General features: G+C 39.2%; 1 protein-coding gene across 5 annotated transcripts in view; it reads left to right on the plus strand.

Moving 5' to 3' along the window:
- Positions 1–14,913, plus strand: part of gnb1l (guanine nucleotide binding protein (G protein), beta polypeptide 1-like) — a 35,878-nt gene extending 20,965 nt beyond the window's left edge. For 3 of the 5 annotated variants that reach the window (XM_047382164.1, XM_047382163.1, XM_047382165.1), the window contains 2 exons: positions 5,940–6,155; positions 13,728–14,913. In XM_047382164.1, the coding sequence (XP_047238120.1) occupies positions 5,940–6,155; positions 13,728–14,006 (495 nt within the window). In that variant the 3' untranslated portion in view covers positions 14,007–14,913. Of the gene's footprint in view, positions 1–5,939; positions 6,156–9,893; positions 10,068–13,727 lie in introns of all 5 variants that reach the window. The other 2 variants (XM_047382166.1, XM_047382168.1) reach the window with 2 other exon arrangements.
- Positions 14,914–15,281: the final 368 nt, after the last annotated feature.

Here is a 15,281-nt window from a genome sequence, read left to right on the forward strand (position 1 = left end):
ACTGCAGGCTTGTTCATGGATTCTAGGGAACCAGATTTTCACAGTAGTTTCATTTCTAGGTCTTTTAGAAAATATCTCGGTGATTACTTTCACATCAACCTATTTTTCTTGCATGTCTAATGAGTTCCCTTCTCACTTCTTACATGTTACATGTTAAAGAGCTCAGGCTTATCATCGTGCCATTTTTGATGATCAAGTTCATTTTAATACAGCCAACCTCTGTATCGTATTTAGAAGTTAAACAATTTTTAAATGTTTATTAGAACCAAACTCCTTCCATTATCTGTATTTCCATCCAGCTGTCCCTTTTCTAGTGGATCAAATCTATGTAATTTGAGGACAACTGAAATATTTTTTCTTTCCGCAGATCATGTTTTAGCCATTTACATAAAGGTTCTTTATGTCTTTTGCCTTGTGGTTTTCATTCATTTATTTTTTAAATGCTGTGAGGTGTAAATCATAAGCATATCAAAAGTCCCAATACACCTGGAAAAGTATGAATAATTGAACATTTTTTGTTCTTTACCTAAATAATTTTATTGAAACTTTTTTTAAATTGCGGACAACAAAAAACAGTTTATCAACACAAAAAGAAAAAGTATAACAACACAGTGGGCTATGAACAAACGAAACAGAAATGTTTCAGAGACAGACCTATAGATGTTGTTGCATGTTGAAATTTTACATTTCCTTGAGGGCATTTCAAACATTTTCTCCTGTTGAGCTGGATGTAATAATTCTTGTGCTTCAGGCAAGCAGAATATCAAAGCCACGCATTTATTCAATATGCCAAAACACGATGATATGCCGGATATCAAGTCACAACTCTGCTAAAATAAATTAACTATAGTGACTGAAGTTTAATTTTATCTCTAATCTAATTTTATTAATCTCCATCACACAAAATATACTGTTTGTATTTTGAATTAACTGAAAAATTTGATTATTTTCTCTGGGCAAATGTAGGAGGAAATAAGAGTATGCATGAATTAAAAAAAACTTTATAAGTTGAGGATTTCTTCCCTGTTAGGAGGTATAAAATGGAACCAGAACCAAGTATTGTCAGTTAGAGGAGAGAACAGCATCTTTCTCCTGCAGTGCAAAGTGTAAGGATTTTAGAATAAAAATGTGTGTCAACCAAATTAACATCCTCCGAATATAAAACCACATGGCAGAAACATTTTCATCAAAATGTATAAAACCTAGAGTTTTTTTTGCAGTATTTATTACAGTATGAGATGAGAAAATGAGTATGACATGTTTGACTTAAAAAACCGCAGCGGCACCTTGATGCATTTTTCTGATGACAAAAACAATGTAATATTTTCCAGAGAAATATCACATTGAAGTCTTGGAAAAGGTCGTTGTTTGTACTGTTGCTCTCTAGCAAGAAGGTACCAGTTCTGACCTGGAGTTTTTCTTTATGGAGTTGGCATGGGTTCATGACTGTTAGGTTAAGTGGTCTCTGTTAATGAACCTTAGGACTGAGTGTGTGAGGGCATGGTTGTTTGTCTGGTGTGTCTCTGTGTTTCTTTGTGATACCTACCCATCACAGGGCAACGCAGAGAGCCCCGCCTCTTGCTCAGTGACTGTTGGAGATAGGCACCTGACCATCCCGTCCCACGCCAAGGCTTTGCGAGGAGGAGTCTGGGTCCTCAAAAAAGTTTGAATCCTCCTAGAGATTATTATCCAGATAAAATAACTAAGCCCAGTCTGGCTGAATAAAAACAAATATAAATAAAACATGTCTGTTTTGAATGGCTCAAGATCCAGCTCCCTTCAATCAGCTGTAAATCCCTTCTCCACTCATGGTGTAGCAGCTTGAATTTACATCAGTAACCAGCTATGACAGACCCAAATACGGTGAAAATCCAAACAATTAAAAAGCAAGTCAATGTAATTAGTTATATTGCTTTAAGTAATTAAAATAGTTACAATACTATTTCATTTTAAATGAAGTACTTTCTACATTTAACCAGTTACATTTTTGAAGTAACCTACTCAACACTGGTTACAAAGGATCAAAATGATCTCTTCGGGCAAAGGTATAGGTCAGGGGAAGGCTACAAACAAAATTCCACAGCATCATCATGTGCAGTGAAGACTGTCTTTAATAATTGAACAAAATATTAAAAAAAACAACCTTGTGACATTACAGGAACTGAATGTTCTTTGCAAATAATAAAAATAATAAATGGAGACTGTTCAGTTAGGTTTCCAAGAGTCTGACACAAACACTGAAAGAGAAGCAGGTGGTGGTTCTGTTCTGCATGTGTCATCAGTCTCTGTTTCCTCAATATCTCTAGTCTAAGGATTGCCAAACAGAATCCTTTTCTTCCAAAAAAAAAAAACATCTAGTACTGGCTAAAATCTCCTAAAATGTTGTCAAAGAAATGTGTAATGGTCTGAAGAAACCAGTCTTAGACCTCTGGGCCACAATTCCAAAAGATACGTTTGGCACAAACTTTACAGTACATCTCCAATGACACATCATACCAAGAGTGAACAATGGTGGTTTCTGTAAAGATGGATGAGATTTACGATCAGTTCCTTATGCCAGTGTGTCTGGTATGTGGTATATGTCTGCTCAAAAGCTAAAGAAGAAGAGTTTTATTTTTTAGCATCACTATTCCTAGATCAGCTGTAGTCTAAGCTTTGGTTAAGCTAGGTGTGTATTTGTTGGGATGTGTTCAAACTTAAAATAAGAAATGGTGGTTTTTTTGTGTGAATGTGTGTATGAATGGGGGATTACTGATTGTAGTGTGAAGCGCTTTGGGGTCTCTGGGGACTTGATAAAGCGCTATACAAGTAAATGCCATTTACTGTTTACTGTGAGTGAAAGTGTACATCCAAATAAAAAAAGAAGGAATTTTCAAGAGTAAATATGGTCCAGCCAGAGTCCAGAACTAAATCTGACAACGTGGGGTCGCCTGAAGAGAACTGCATACAAGATGTGTCCTCACAGTAGATAGATGTGGACAACATCTTCAAGATAGATTTATTTATGAGTCAAGATGTGGGCTGCTGGCAGACTCATACCATAGAAGAAATCAGAAGGCATTTTTAACAAAGCGTTAATTTAAGGATGTGCAAACCTATGCAGCCTGTTTATTTTAACTTGATTTTTTTTCCTTTACAGTGAAATTTACAAGACAAATGTAGCATTAAAGGTGAAAAAATTTTTTTTGAAATGATTTATCATGGTGAGTTATTTTTTTTTGAAATGACAAAAACCTATGGTGTGTAGACTTATGAGAGCCATGGCATGCTTGTCTGACTCAGCAGCTGAAGTATTTCTGATTAAAAGATGTCACTGTCATATACATTTATGCTTGCAATAGAAACTTTAAATAATACTATAATAAAGCTAGTATTAAAATACATTATGTACACACCCAGTTAGAAGTTTAGTCCCATTGTGTTTCATTTAAAATAAGGCCACTCCAGTTTCCTTGTCTGGTCCTGCTTCTCTGGGTAGTTTCCAGTCGTCTGTCTTTCCAGCTGTTCTTCTGTGATGAATCTCCACCCAGTGCCCCAGACCCACTCCAGCAGAGAGCCCTCTTGTAGAAAGGCCTGTGGAGGATATAATGAATTAGGTGTCTACCCAGGGTTCCCTGACCTCCGACCCATGACATCATCAATCAAGGAGGTCCTTCGCTTAAGTGAAACGCTGGGCCCCAACCTGGAACGCTTAGCCCGGTCCCTGCCGGCTAGCAAGGGGCCACTGATTTTCACTTGTTTTTATTTGTTTTCATAATCCCTCCGTGTTCGTCCTCGCTGATGTGTTTGGAAGGAGTACACGACTCTGTCTATAATTTGTTTTAAGCTGGAAGAAGAGAAATATGGAGCGTTAACAGAGGAGAGGACTTGAACATGGATGAAAAATGGCTGACATGGTCTCTGTGCACATATGGAAAAAATTTCTTTCCCTCCTGACTTGCATGGCACCCCACTTTTTTTTCCTAAAGGCCTGGTGTTATTTTGAAACAAAAGGTAGATCCAGCTCAATGCAGAGTATCTGTGCCTATTAGATCAGCTGAAGTGTAAGTTTTTGTTAAGCCTGACAAAGTTTTGCTCAACTAGGTGTGTATTTGTTTGGTGTTTTCAAACTTGAAATAAGAAAATGTGTGTGTGTTTTTTATATTCCTTTATGTTAAATTGGTATCTCAAGAAAGTAAACAGTCTCATTATAAATCCCAAAACTCCCTGACTTCACTGTTTCAGTCTTTTTCTCCCAGTGTTGGTTTAATTCATCTTTACCTTATTATTTACATAAGTTTGATATTATCACAGCTGTATCATGTTTCTACAACTGTGCAAGATTTACCCTTTTAATAGAACTGTACTGTGCATATTACAACCTGTTCATATCCTTTAAGTGTTTTGACATTTTGTCACTAGAACCACAAACAACAATGTCTTTTACTGGAATTTTATGTGATAGATCAACGAAAAGGGGCACTTTTTAAAATGAAATCTGAAAAATGTTGCATGCATTTTTGTTCAGCCCCCTGATTGAATATTTTCTAGAGGCACCTTTTGCTGCAAGTACAGCTGTAAGTCTTTTGGCATATGTCTCTAACAACTTTTCTCATCTAGAGATGGAGTTTAGCTCAAGCTCACTCAGAAGAGCTTCTGTAAACATACATTTCCTGCAACAAGTTTTGTCGCAGGTTTTCAGTTAGATTGATGTCTGAACTTTGACTACGCCACTCTAATACATAAATGTACTTTGAGCTAGCTCTGGCTGGTTGCCATATTGAATGGTGGACTTCTGTCCCAGACTCATATCCTTTGCTGTCTCCTTCAGGTTTTCTCCCCTGATTGCCCCGCTTTAGGCTTCTTCCTTTCAACTGACCAGCTTCCCTTTCCATACTTTAGTAAGGCGTCCCCACAGCATGATGCTGCCAGCATCATGTTTCATGGTGGGGATGTTCTGTTCAGGGTGATGTGCACTGTTATTGTTCTGCCACGCATAATGATTTGCATGTAGGCCACAAATGTCACATGCATCCTCTTAAACATTTTTACTCTCTCACTCCTACACAAAGACCCAGCTTGTTAAGTGTACAACTAATATTTGTCCTGCTAACATATTCTCCAGTCTGAGCTGTGGATCTCTGACGCACCTTTAGAGTTACCATTGTTTTATTAGCTAACTATGCTCTAAACTTCTTAACAAATGTCTCCCTGACCTGTCTGCTGTGTTCTTTGTGATTCTGTTTGTTCTCTGAAAAAAAAACAACCTCAGAGGCCTTCACAGAACAGCAGGATTCATACTGAGATTATATTACACACACGTCCTCTCTATTTACTAAAAAGATGGCTTCAGAACAGAGGTATTATCATGGCTTTGTACTATCACAGTACATTTTGCTGAAACAGAAATGTGTGCCACACTTTACAGATTTGTATTATTTTAAAATAAATTATTATTTTTAAATAAATAAATAAAATAAATAATTGCACAAGTATGCCCTACTTTAAATGGTTCTATTACATAAAATCCCGATAAAAAAACATCTAAATATATGGGTATACTGGGACAAAATCTTTGTCAGGCACTGTTACCTCAGTGACTCATTCTGGTTCTCATACAAATAAAACAAAAGTTGCTTATCAAGTACAAATGTTTACTAAACAAACACAAAATAAATGTTTGTATAGTGATAGACGTTAAAAGTGTGTAATATTCATGAGGGATAAAACTGTACTGGTGTGCTGCAGAAAGCAGCTGGCTGATGAATGGAGGCCACAGCGTCTGAGTGTCAGCTGCAGCTTCCAGGCTGATAACCTTTGCTCCTCTCAGCTCCCAGCACCACACATCGCTTTCTGTGGCTTTCTAAACCTGCTGCTCATCTCACATCTTAACTCATGCTGCTCTCCTTCCCATCCTGCTGTCCCTCCTCCTTTCTCCCATCGTCCTCCCTCTCTTGCAGTCTGACTCAGGTCTTGGACCTCTCCTGTTTGCTGGATACGAGGATGGTTCCCTGTTGCTGTGGGACGTAACCCAGAGGTCCGAGCTGAGCCATGTCAAAGCCCACCCCGAGCCCATCATGTGCCTGACCTTTGACCTCAGGCATCTGAGGGGTGTATCGGGCTCCTGTGAGAAGAAGCTCTCCTCGTGGATGCTGGACAACCAGAACAACATACAGGTCAGGAGGCTCAGGGCTTATCCAACTGATTTTGGCATGTTTGTTTTTAGGCTACAACTTTGGGGAGTCTAAAAATGTGTTACTGTTGTCTGAATTATCAAATCCCTTTTATTTTTACAGCTATCAGTTGCCATTAAATTTTTTTTTCTTCTTAGGTCTTTCATTGTTTCCTGTTTCCTTCAACCTCTAGTCCTAAATTATAGATATAACCTTTGTTTAACTAACAATATAGCTTTAGTCCCTCAAAATCAGCATTATTTATTATTCTAGCTAGATATATGTTGCAATATTTTTAATATGCTGACTTGCTGTCTTTTTACAGACTGTAACTTGTAACACGAAGGGGTTCATGTATTACCTCTGAGTATTACGACTTGCTTACTTGTTGTTTTGTGTTTTATTATTAAACTGGTTTCTAATTATTTCACGTCATGACATTAGAGTTCTCACATTGAATGACTTTGACCAATGACTGACCAGTAGGAAAAATCCAATCTTTTCCCAATAGGTAAATTCATAATACAAGGCGCTACCAGGTTGTGCCAATACAAAATCTCTCCAGTGTGGTAGTTGTTACTGTGGGAAGAAGATTCTAAGTTAGCTATTTTCCGTTTTAGTGAGGTGTTCAAAAATGAAGTCAGCAGAAGTAGACAGATGTAAGAGACTGTTTCAGTTGAAACTGTATTTTGCTGAAAAAGAGTGGGGGAGAGCAAAACTTCCAGCAGATAACAGAAAGGTTGTTTTATCCTCTTGAGTGTTCATACTCTGTGTATCAGGAAACATGCTAGCTTTGGAAATGTTTGCAGTATTTTCAAAATCTAAGACTTAAGGTTAAGATATATAGTCTCTAGGGATACCGTTCGGGTAATGCTAACCAATATAACTGCAGTAATATAAGTTAAAATCTAAAGTCCATAAACATTTTGTCGGTTTTACAATATTAGTTAAACCCTGTTGTACAGCAACTGTTCTCTCACAAACGACATGACATCACCTCTGCTCCTAATATGGACGATGGTAAGGCTGAGATTCCCTACCTACTAACTGATTGTTGCACAATGGTGATCTAAGCCCCATGGAGTGGAATAAATGGTACCAGAGGAGAGGAGAGTATTGGCTTTCGCCCGACTTGCTTGAAAAACATTAGGGGCCAAAGAGGAAGAGGCTCAGCGGGGCTCCAGGGGCCATAAATCAGCTGCTGGTTACACAGTGTTGGCAGGGCTAGGGGCCAAGGGCCAGACTGAGGCTGTCACTCTGAAGTCAAGCCACCCACAGACACACTGAAACATGGTCTCACAATAGATCTTGTTAATATATTCAAAAATACTAGTAATTATAGATCTGACAAATCTATTTTCTAATACTTTTTATGGTGATGAAAGTGGAAATGTACTGATATATAGGAGTTTATAAAGTATTATAGCAGGAAATACCCTTGAATCACAATACTTACAGCTTCTCACACAAACATGTATTTTGTGAGTGTTCCAGTTTATACTCCAAAGCCCCTGCCACACTTAAAGAGATCATATTAGCTTTTGTACCATAATTCATTTTACATAACAGCTAATGCTTTAGAGACTTTATGCCTAATTTGTATCTGTATTTTCTCTTGATTTCATGAGCAAGTAGGAATGCTTCTATTTTTCAGTCAAACCTCGTGAATCAAAGCCAAGAGGAACCCAGGGCTGATATAGTAGACTTCTGCTCAGCGAAGGGCTATTATTCTTTCCAGGGCTTTTTACAAATGAATGCTCGAATAAGAAATATTTGCGGAGCTCAATTTTCTCACCCCGAATATGTGTCTAGACAAAGACTGCGAAGGATTTCAGTCAGTATACCATAAACAAAAGGCAAGCAGTTATTGGGTGTATTTTGCTGAAGCAACAAAATATTGATTCAGCGTGTAATCCAGGATGAGGATGACAGGGGAAAAAGCACAAGAAAGAGGAAAAGGATCCAGTTGGGGCTTTTAAATTACTCCGAAGTGCAGCTCAGTGTGACGTCCAGACAGCTATTCTCGGTGCTTCCCACAGAAGTATCTTTGTGTGGCCCAAGTAAGGAGGTCCTGCCGGGTGGCTGGTCCGGGCCATGGGTTCTGACGGACGACCTGCGAGAGGTAATAAAAATATCAAAACCTTAGAGGCCCCTAAGCTAAACAAAAAACACATCTGCAGTAAAGGGAACAGTGGTTCACAGTGGGAGGCTGCAATAAAGACTGAGGAGACTGTAAGTGCCACAGCATCTCGCTTCCCACAAATTACCGCCGCATAAAGCCCAGAGTACAGTGGAACTGGCTGGCAATATTACTGAAATCCAGGCAAACTGGATTTGACACAGAACAGCACGGTTATGATTTAATGAAGCTGAAAGTCTATGAAGTGAGCTTATCTAGGGCAGATAAAGACTGATAGGCACAGGAATGGAGGTTAATGTGTTGCACATGCCTCCCAGAGGCTTTTATCTGCCGTGTGACCCTGCTGGCCTCAGATTGTTTCATAGTAATGAAGCATCATCTTCAGCCCTGTTTCCTTTTTACCATGCGTTTTTAGGAAAGCGTTAGTGAGACAGTGAGGGTGTCAGGGTTTACAACCCATTAAAATACACCATATATTTAAATACAGACAAACTTGTTGGCACACCTGGTTAAAGCCATAAGGTACATTATTCTCACGCTGACAGATTTAACAAAGTCCAGTCTTTAATTTGAGTACATTGATTCTGTGAAGGAAAAAAATTGTAATTTTTGTTTTGTACAAATTATCCCCATTTTTGGACCGCCCTGCTCAAATGCAATAGAATAAGTCTAGCTGACAGTTAACCAATTCTCCATCACCACCATTTATTTAAGGACTTTGGTACACATCTTTACTAGGGGGTCCAATTAGACACAGATCTGTTGTTACCCCTGGGTAAGATGCATCTTTTAATGCCAACCTTAAGTTTTATTCAATAGCAAAAGCATTTTTTTTACAAAATTACATGTAGCACAATTATTTATACCCCTGCCAAAAACTGTAAAATAAATGTAAGTAAAACACTTTTTTAGGTTGATCCACGTTTGTTGGAACATTTAATTAGTAATCTATGTCTTCCCCTAAGGATAGAAAAGGACACAGGGCCACATTCCTTTTAACCACTGGGCTAGCCAAGGACCCATGTTTACCACCTGAGCTCTCAGCAAAGAGTGGCATCTTGGTGTCAGCAAGTCTCCATAGCAACCATTACATCGACATCCCATCTGGCTGTTTAGGAGTGAGGCCAGAACTAGGATTGAGCTTTTGGCCAGCAAGAAAAGAATGAAAAATCTCTTCAGGTCCACTGTTGGGTACGGTAGAGGATCTGTGATGCTGTTGGCATGATTCTCTTCTAAAGGCTACGGTGAACTTTGAAATAACGGGGTAATTGTAGGAATACAATTTGTTGGCCTTTGCAAGAAAGGTTGTCGTTCGGTCTTTCAGCAGCATAATGATTTAAAACATAAGACCAAATAACCACAGCGATAGCTAATCAGACAAAAAAAAAGTCAACCTTCTTATTTGTCCCTAGAGCTTAATCTTAGTGCTGAGCTGAAGAGAGGACGCAGGACTATAGGCAATCAAATAGGTGTGGTACTGTTAGTTAGAAAACAAATTCCTAACAATTTTTTATGAGAATATTATACTATGATAAAAGCTTAATTTATTTTAAGGCTTTTTACAAATCATAATGATGTGTGGCAACTGCTTCTGTGTTTAGGCGGCTGCATTGACGAGTTTGTTCTGGAGAGAAAAAACACAGAGGCTGGGGCCTGCAGCAGGTGAAAGCAGGTACAGACAGAGGAAGATTTGCAGAGTAAATCAAGCATGGCCGACAGCAAGCTGTGGCTGATGACAGTTCTTCACAGGAAGTCGTGCTCCTTGTCTTTTAATGGTACTGTGAAAATATTCCCACCCAGTGGTCACCTGCATGGTTTCTCTGTAGTAGAATGGTTGTCCTGATCTCCTGGTCCTCACCAGGCCTATTCTACTTCTGCTTTTTTAACTGATGCCTGGGGAGCAAAAACAAAAAATCTATACATTGTCTGTCCCAATACTTCCTCTTCTCTCCTCTGGTCATCTGTTTCACACATTCATATCATGTCAGCCAGAGCCCAGCCCGAACCGACAGGGTGACAAAAGGCTATAATCTCCCCTCTGTGAGTGTGATTCAGGGACAGGGTGTGTCAGGAATACCTGTGAAAAAGCTTCCCAGCCGCTAGGCCAGAGTGAGTGAGCGATGATGGGATGTTTCAGTAGATCAGTGTTAACAACAAGACGTGTGCCAAGATGGGGAGAAAAGTGGAGCAAAGTGTGATTGAAACCTGCTCGAATGGGGGATCCCTTTCAACATGTGCTGAGTCAGAAGAAATGGGACAAAAGAGGATCCTGAAGTGTGAGTTTGTGTCAGAACAGTTGTAGACCCACAGAGAGCAATGTGGGCCCTGCTGTTGAGTTAAACTGGTTAGCCTCCTGACATCTGGGAAAGTTGACATTTAGACAGTCAAACCTGCAGGGTGTGTGTCTGCATCCTGCAACACACACCATACGGCGTACTACAGCAGATAAAAATGAAGCTGATAGTTAGATGTGATACAATCAGGCAGAAAACAAATGTCCCCATCACAGCTAATGGATCTGACAGATTGAGACCTGGTTATTTGCAGTAATTTAAAGTCAGCTCCACTTTTTAAATAACCAGTCAGCTCTGCTGAGCCCCAGCAGCAAATCAAATAGGAGAAAAGTTTGATGTAGAGGGATCAGAGCTACAAGGATTACAGTGTTGCCAGGAGGAGCGAACCAGAGCAGAGATGTTAACAGCGGGATTAAAATATCCAAGAGATAAAAGTGGGAATAAGATGCTAAAAAAAAACAAAACAAAAAACTGGTTGATAACTTGAGATATCAATACTTTTACTGAGATAGTTTAAACCTCCACTGATGAAACTTTTTACAAGTCTTAAATTATAGTGTTGTCATGGAGACCAGATGACCCAAAGATGGCACCATTTGTTGCTGTTATCTAAGCATTGAGCTTTGGTGATTATTTTGTTATTTTCCTTCATTCCGAACATGTCCAGCCTTCTTTGTCACAGTTCCAATTGTTTTAAACGTTCTGATTATTGTAGGTATGAGCAAGTTTAGGGTAGTACCTATATTCCTTCTGCCAGTTCCTCGTCTGCCTTACTTAAATGACATGTTCTCTTGTCTTTCTCATTTTGAAGATTGACAAAGAGAAATGAGCCACTCCTGTCATATTTCTACCCCAGGAAAACAAGTTGTAGACCACTCATGAAAAGGTTCTACTCAGATAAACTGAGTGAAATAGAAATGAAAGTAAGTCTTAAGTACATTTATTGTAAATGGATTATGAGGCCTAACATTATTGTGCCTCCTGTGATTTTCTTTACAGTTTCTTAGTGTAGGATTTTTTTCACCCACTAAATAGATGTACTAAAATAAAAGGGTAGGGTTTTTTTTTCTACATTTGTCAGTGTAAGATTATGCTACTGCAATAAAAAATTTATTTATTTTAAGGCTTTTAACCGATTTTTACCAGGGGTAACAATAAATGTGGGGGACTTATTTCAACAGCAAATTAATATTTGTTATGTAGTGTAAAAAAAAGCAGACTGATAATTGGACTCAAATCTATAATTACAGTCCACATTACTTTCTGTACCAAGAAGGAGAAATGAACACAGTTGTGGTTGTAGGTCACTTCATGCTGGGCTGATGTTAGTTTTTTGAATGCATTTATATGGCCAGCATACAACAGCCCACCCTGATTTTTTTTTTTTTTTTACTAAGTTGATATTTTTAAAGCATTCAATTTATTTACACAATTGCGACTTTGTTTATTAACAGATCATTCAGGTACTTGAATTTTTTTTCTCAGTTTATTTCAAACACCGTTGCCACGAAACATCCCCCAATAAATAGTGAGGCAGCAGCCGAGGGCTGCATTCATCGCTGCACATGGGCATCTTTCATTTTAAATAATGCCACTGGACAACCTCACTTCCGTGTAACGTTTATCTCTCCTCTCTCTCGCTCTCTCGGATAGAAAGTAAAAACAATTAACGAGCCGGCCTCGCTGACTGACCATTACTGCAATCATTAGCCGTTTACCGCCTGCAGTTGACCCTTAAATGAAACAAATGCCTTTTCCTGACACAAACTATGGGAAGCAAAACAAACAAAAACAGACACTTAAACCCATCATTATCAGGCCTCTAATGCAGACCAGATGGGGAGATGTAGTGGCATACCACATACCTGAGGTAATAACAAAGCTCCAAATAATCTTTAACTCCCTGCTTTTCTCTGGATCCGTTTATCCGGCTTGTTTTGTCCGGGGCACACACTGCTTTACACTTCTGGGACCATCAGCAATGGGTTCATTAACAAAACAAAATAGGGAAATCACACCACTGACTGTTTTGAACTTAGCTTCTTTTTTTTCTTTTTTTCTTATTCAGCTATGATCAATGACATTCCTCTCTGTGTTCTCTCTCGCTCGCATTCCTCTTGATTCACTTGGGCTAGGAGTACCTGGCTTATATCTTCCACATGCAGCTTGCGGATGGTTCCTGCCCAGAACAGGAGCACTTAGATATATTCTCCCAACATCTCCTCCCATCCAAGGCCCATTAGTCTCCCCAGACACAACTTATGAAGTCAATTTTACGCTGTCCAGTTTGATTTCTGCTCCCACATCCAGATGTTTCCAGCCCATGTAGTGATCCAGCAGATATCCCCACGCTGCGGAAAGAGCACGTTCGCTCTGCAGGAATGCCCGCCACAGCAGGCCCTTCAGATAGTGATCTGAGCCATTTATTATAATATGTCAGAATGTTGCCCTTTTAGAGAGATTGATACAGTCCTTGGGACAGTAGATCACAGGGAGAGGGGGGCTGTGGCTAATCTTTAGCAGGCAGACGCAACACCGGCATATTTATCCAAGGTCTTCACCTGCTGACCATACCTTTCAGTGAGAATGTAATTTATCAGAGAAGCTTGAAGCAGCTGAATCTCAGCAAGTTTTTTCAGCGAGATGTCCATTTCCTTTTTGCTACGACACAAGTAACTCGGTTCCCCCCACCACGCTAACTCCAAAGCAAATAATGGGACTCGGAGAGATTTACTCCGGGCTCTCGTGCCGTAATGTTTTATGGCCGATGATTGAGTCCCGGGAGTTTACGGCCATGTTCAACAGACCTCCAGCCTCACACTTGGACCTCCATCATCGTATCAGCTGATAGCATCTCTGTGTGCGTGTTTTTGTTGGCCAAACTTTCCTAAAGAGAAGTGACTTAGTGATTTATTGACCTTATTTTTTATCTTTCTTTGTGTATTTAGCTTTTACTTATGCTTTTCGTCCCTTCTTTTGCTTGAATAATAGGTTTACTTTGTTTTATTCTTATTAGACAGAGATTACAAAGAAACTACTTGATATACTCTTTAAATATGTGGCGGTGCTTTCAATAAAAATGTTTATCACTTTACTCAAGCAAACTGTTTATTAAAGGGGTTTGTCTCTGTGGTTTTACAGCTCCAGGACTGTGTGATGCTGGTCAATCCTGGTGTTTCTCAGCTCCGCATCAGGGATGATAGCCGCCTGCTGGCATCTGCGGGCTGGGACCACCGAGTGAGAGTATTCGGCTGGAAGAAGCTGCAGCCGCTGGCGGTCCTTCAGTACCACACAGACATGGTGCTCAGCTTGGCCTTTTCTGATCACCAGGACCCCAGGCAAAGACTGCTGGCTGCTGGATCCAAGGACCAGCGCATCAGCTTGTGGTCCATTTACAATGAGCGAGCTGACACAGGCTGAGTCTCTGTGCTCTGGGAGGATTTTCAGAGGGAATTAAAAAATATCTGCGCTGGTTTATAGTGACCCAGTTTTTTTATACCCTTCCCAGTGACTCATTTTTCCAGCGTGAGTGCATACAAGTAGGCATGATTTGATGCATAGATGAGATAATCTAAGTAACTCTTTCATCTCCTGTTCAATTCTAAACTTACTACCTTTATTAGATGACCTGAAGCATCTTTATTCTGTTTTCTGCATTATAAGAAATATTGGAATTGTTAAAAATTAGAATTGGCTGGTCTGACCTCCAAGAAAACTAGAAACCAGGCACTGGACAGGAAAAACCTGATCAGTGCATTTCTTTAACTTTAACGGTAACTTCTTGAAGCCCTTATATACTTTGATGTTAGTAAATGGCCCAAGCCTGCTTTCACGTCACAGAGCTACATTGTATGATATACATTACCATTTTATTAACTATATTTCAATCTTTAAATGCCTTTTTTTTATATTTTTATGCCAAACATAAAAGTTATTGGGTCAGTAACGATTACACACAAATGTGCCTTTGTGCCCTTGCTCCTATACTAAAGGACATTTTTCCAGGGACAATAAACCTTCTTAGTCCTTGGAAAACATTATTACTTTTAAGTTTGTAATGTATTCTATATATTGTTGTCCATTTCACAGAAAAATTAAACCACAAATAATTGTATTTCTTTTTTAAGGGTTTGTAAGAAAAACATTCACAATTTTGAAAAGGGAATTTTGCAGAAAAGGTCCAGTTTTTCATATAAGATGAAAGTCCATTTAAAAAAAAGCATATGTCAGCCTAAAACCATAAAATGACTGAACAAGAAAAAATGTACTCTGTACCATTAGTTTAATTTCTATGCTAATGTTCAGATAAAAGAACTGCTAAAACCTGCCTTTCATTGTCCTCCATTCTTAAATCATTGCTCATTTATGACCACTTTGTTTAAGGTAAACACTGTGGACTGTGTGCAGACCTTTAGGTTATTCAGTGAAGGGCCTGTAAATGAACAATATGGCCTCTAAACTAAAGATTGCCTCCCACTTTAAAAGCTTTTTTCTATGTTACAGTCCCATACTTTTTCTGGTACATTCTTTTAGATCTGCCCCGAGCTGCTAGCTTAGTTAAAATGTTTAAATCAAGCAGCAGTTGAGCTCTTCAGCCTCCTGTTTGCTAAAGCCTAACTCGATGCTCTGCCACTATGTGATTGTGTTGACTTATTAGATGGAAGCTTTGCTTCAGTGGACCTGAATTTGAGGTTC

Source organism: Girardinichthys multiradiatus, chromosome 12, assembly GCF_021462225.1.
Source record: "Girardinichthys multiradiatus isolate DD_20200921_A chromosome 12, DD_fGirMul_XY1, whole genome shotgun sequence".
Taxonomy (NCBI): Eukaryota; Metazoa; Chordata; class Actinopteri; order Cyprinodontiformes; family Goodeidae; genus Girardinichthys; species Girardinichthys multiradiatus.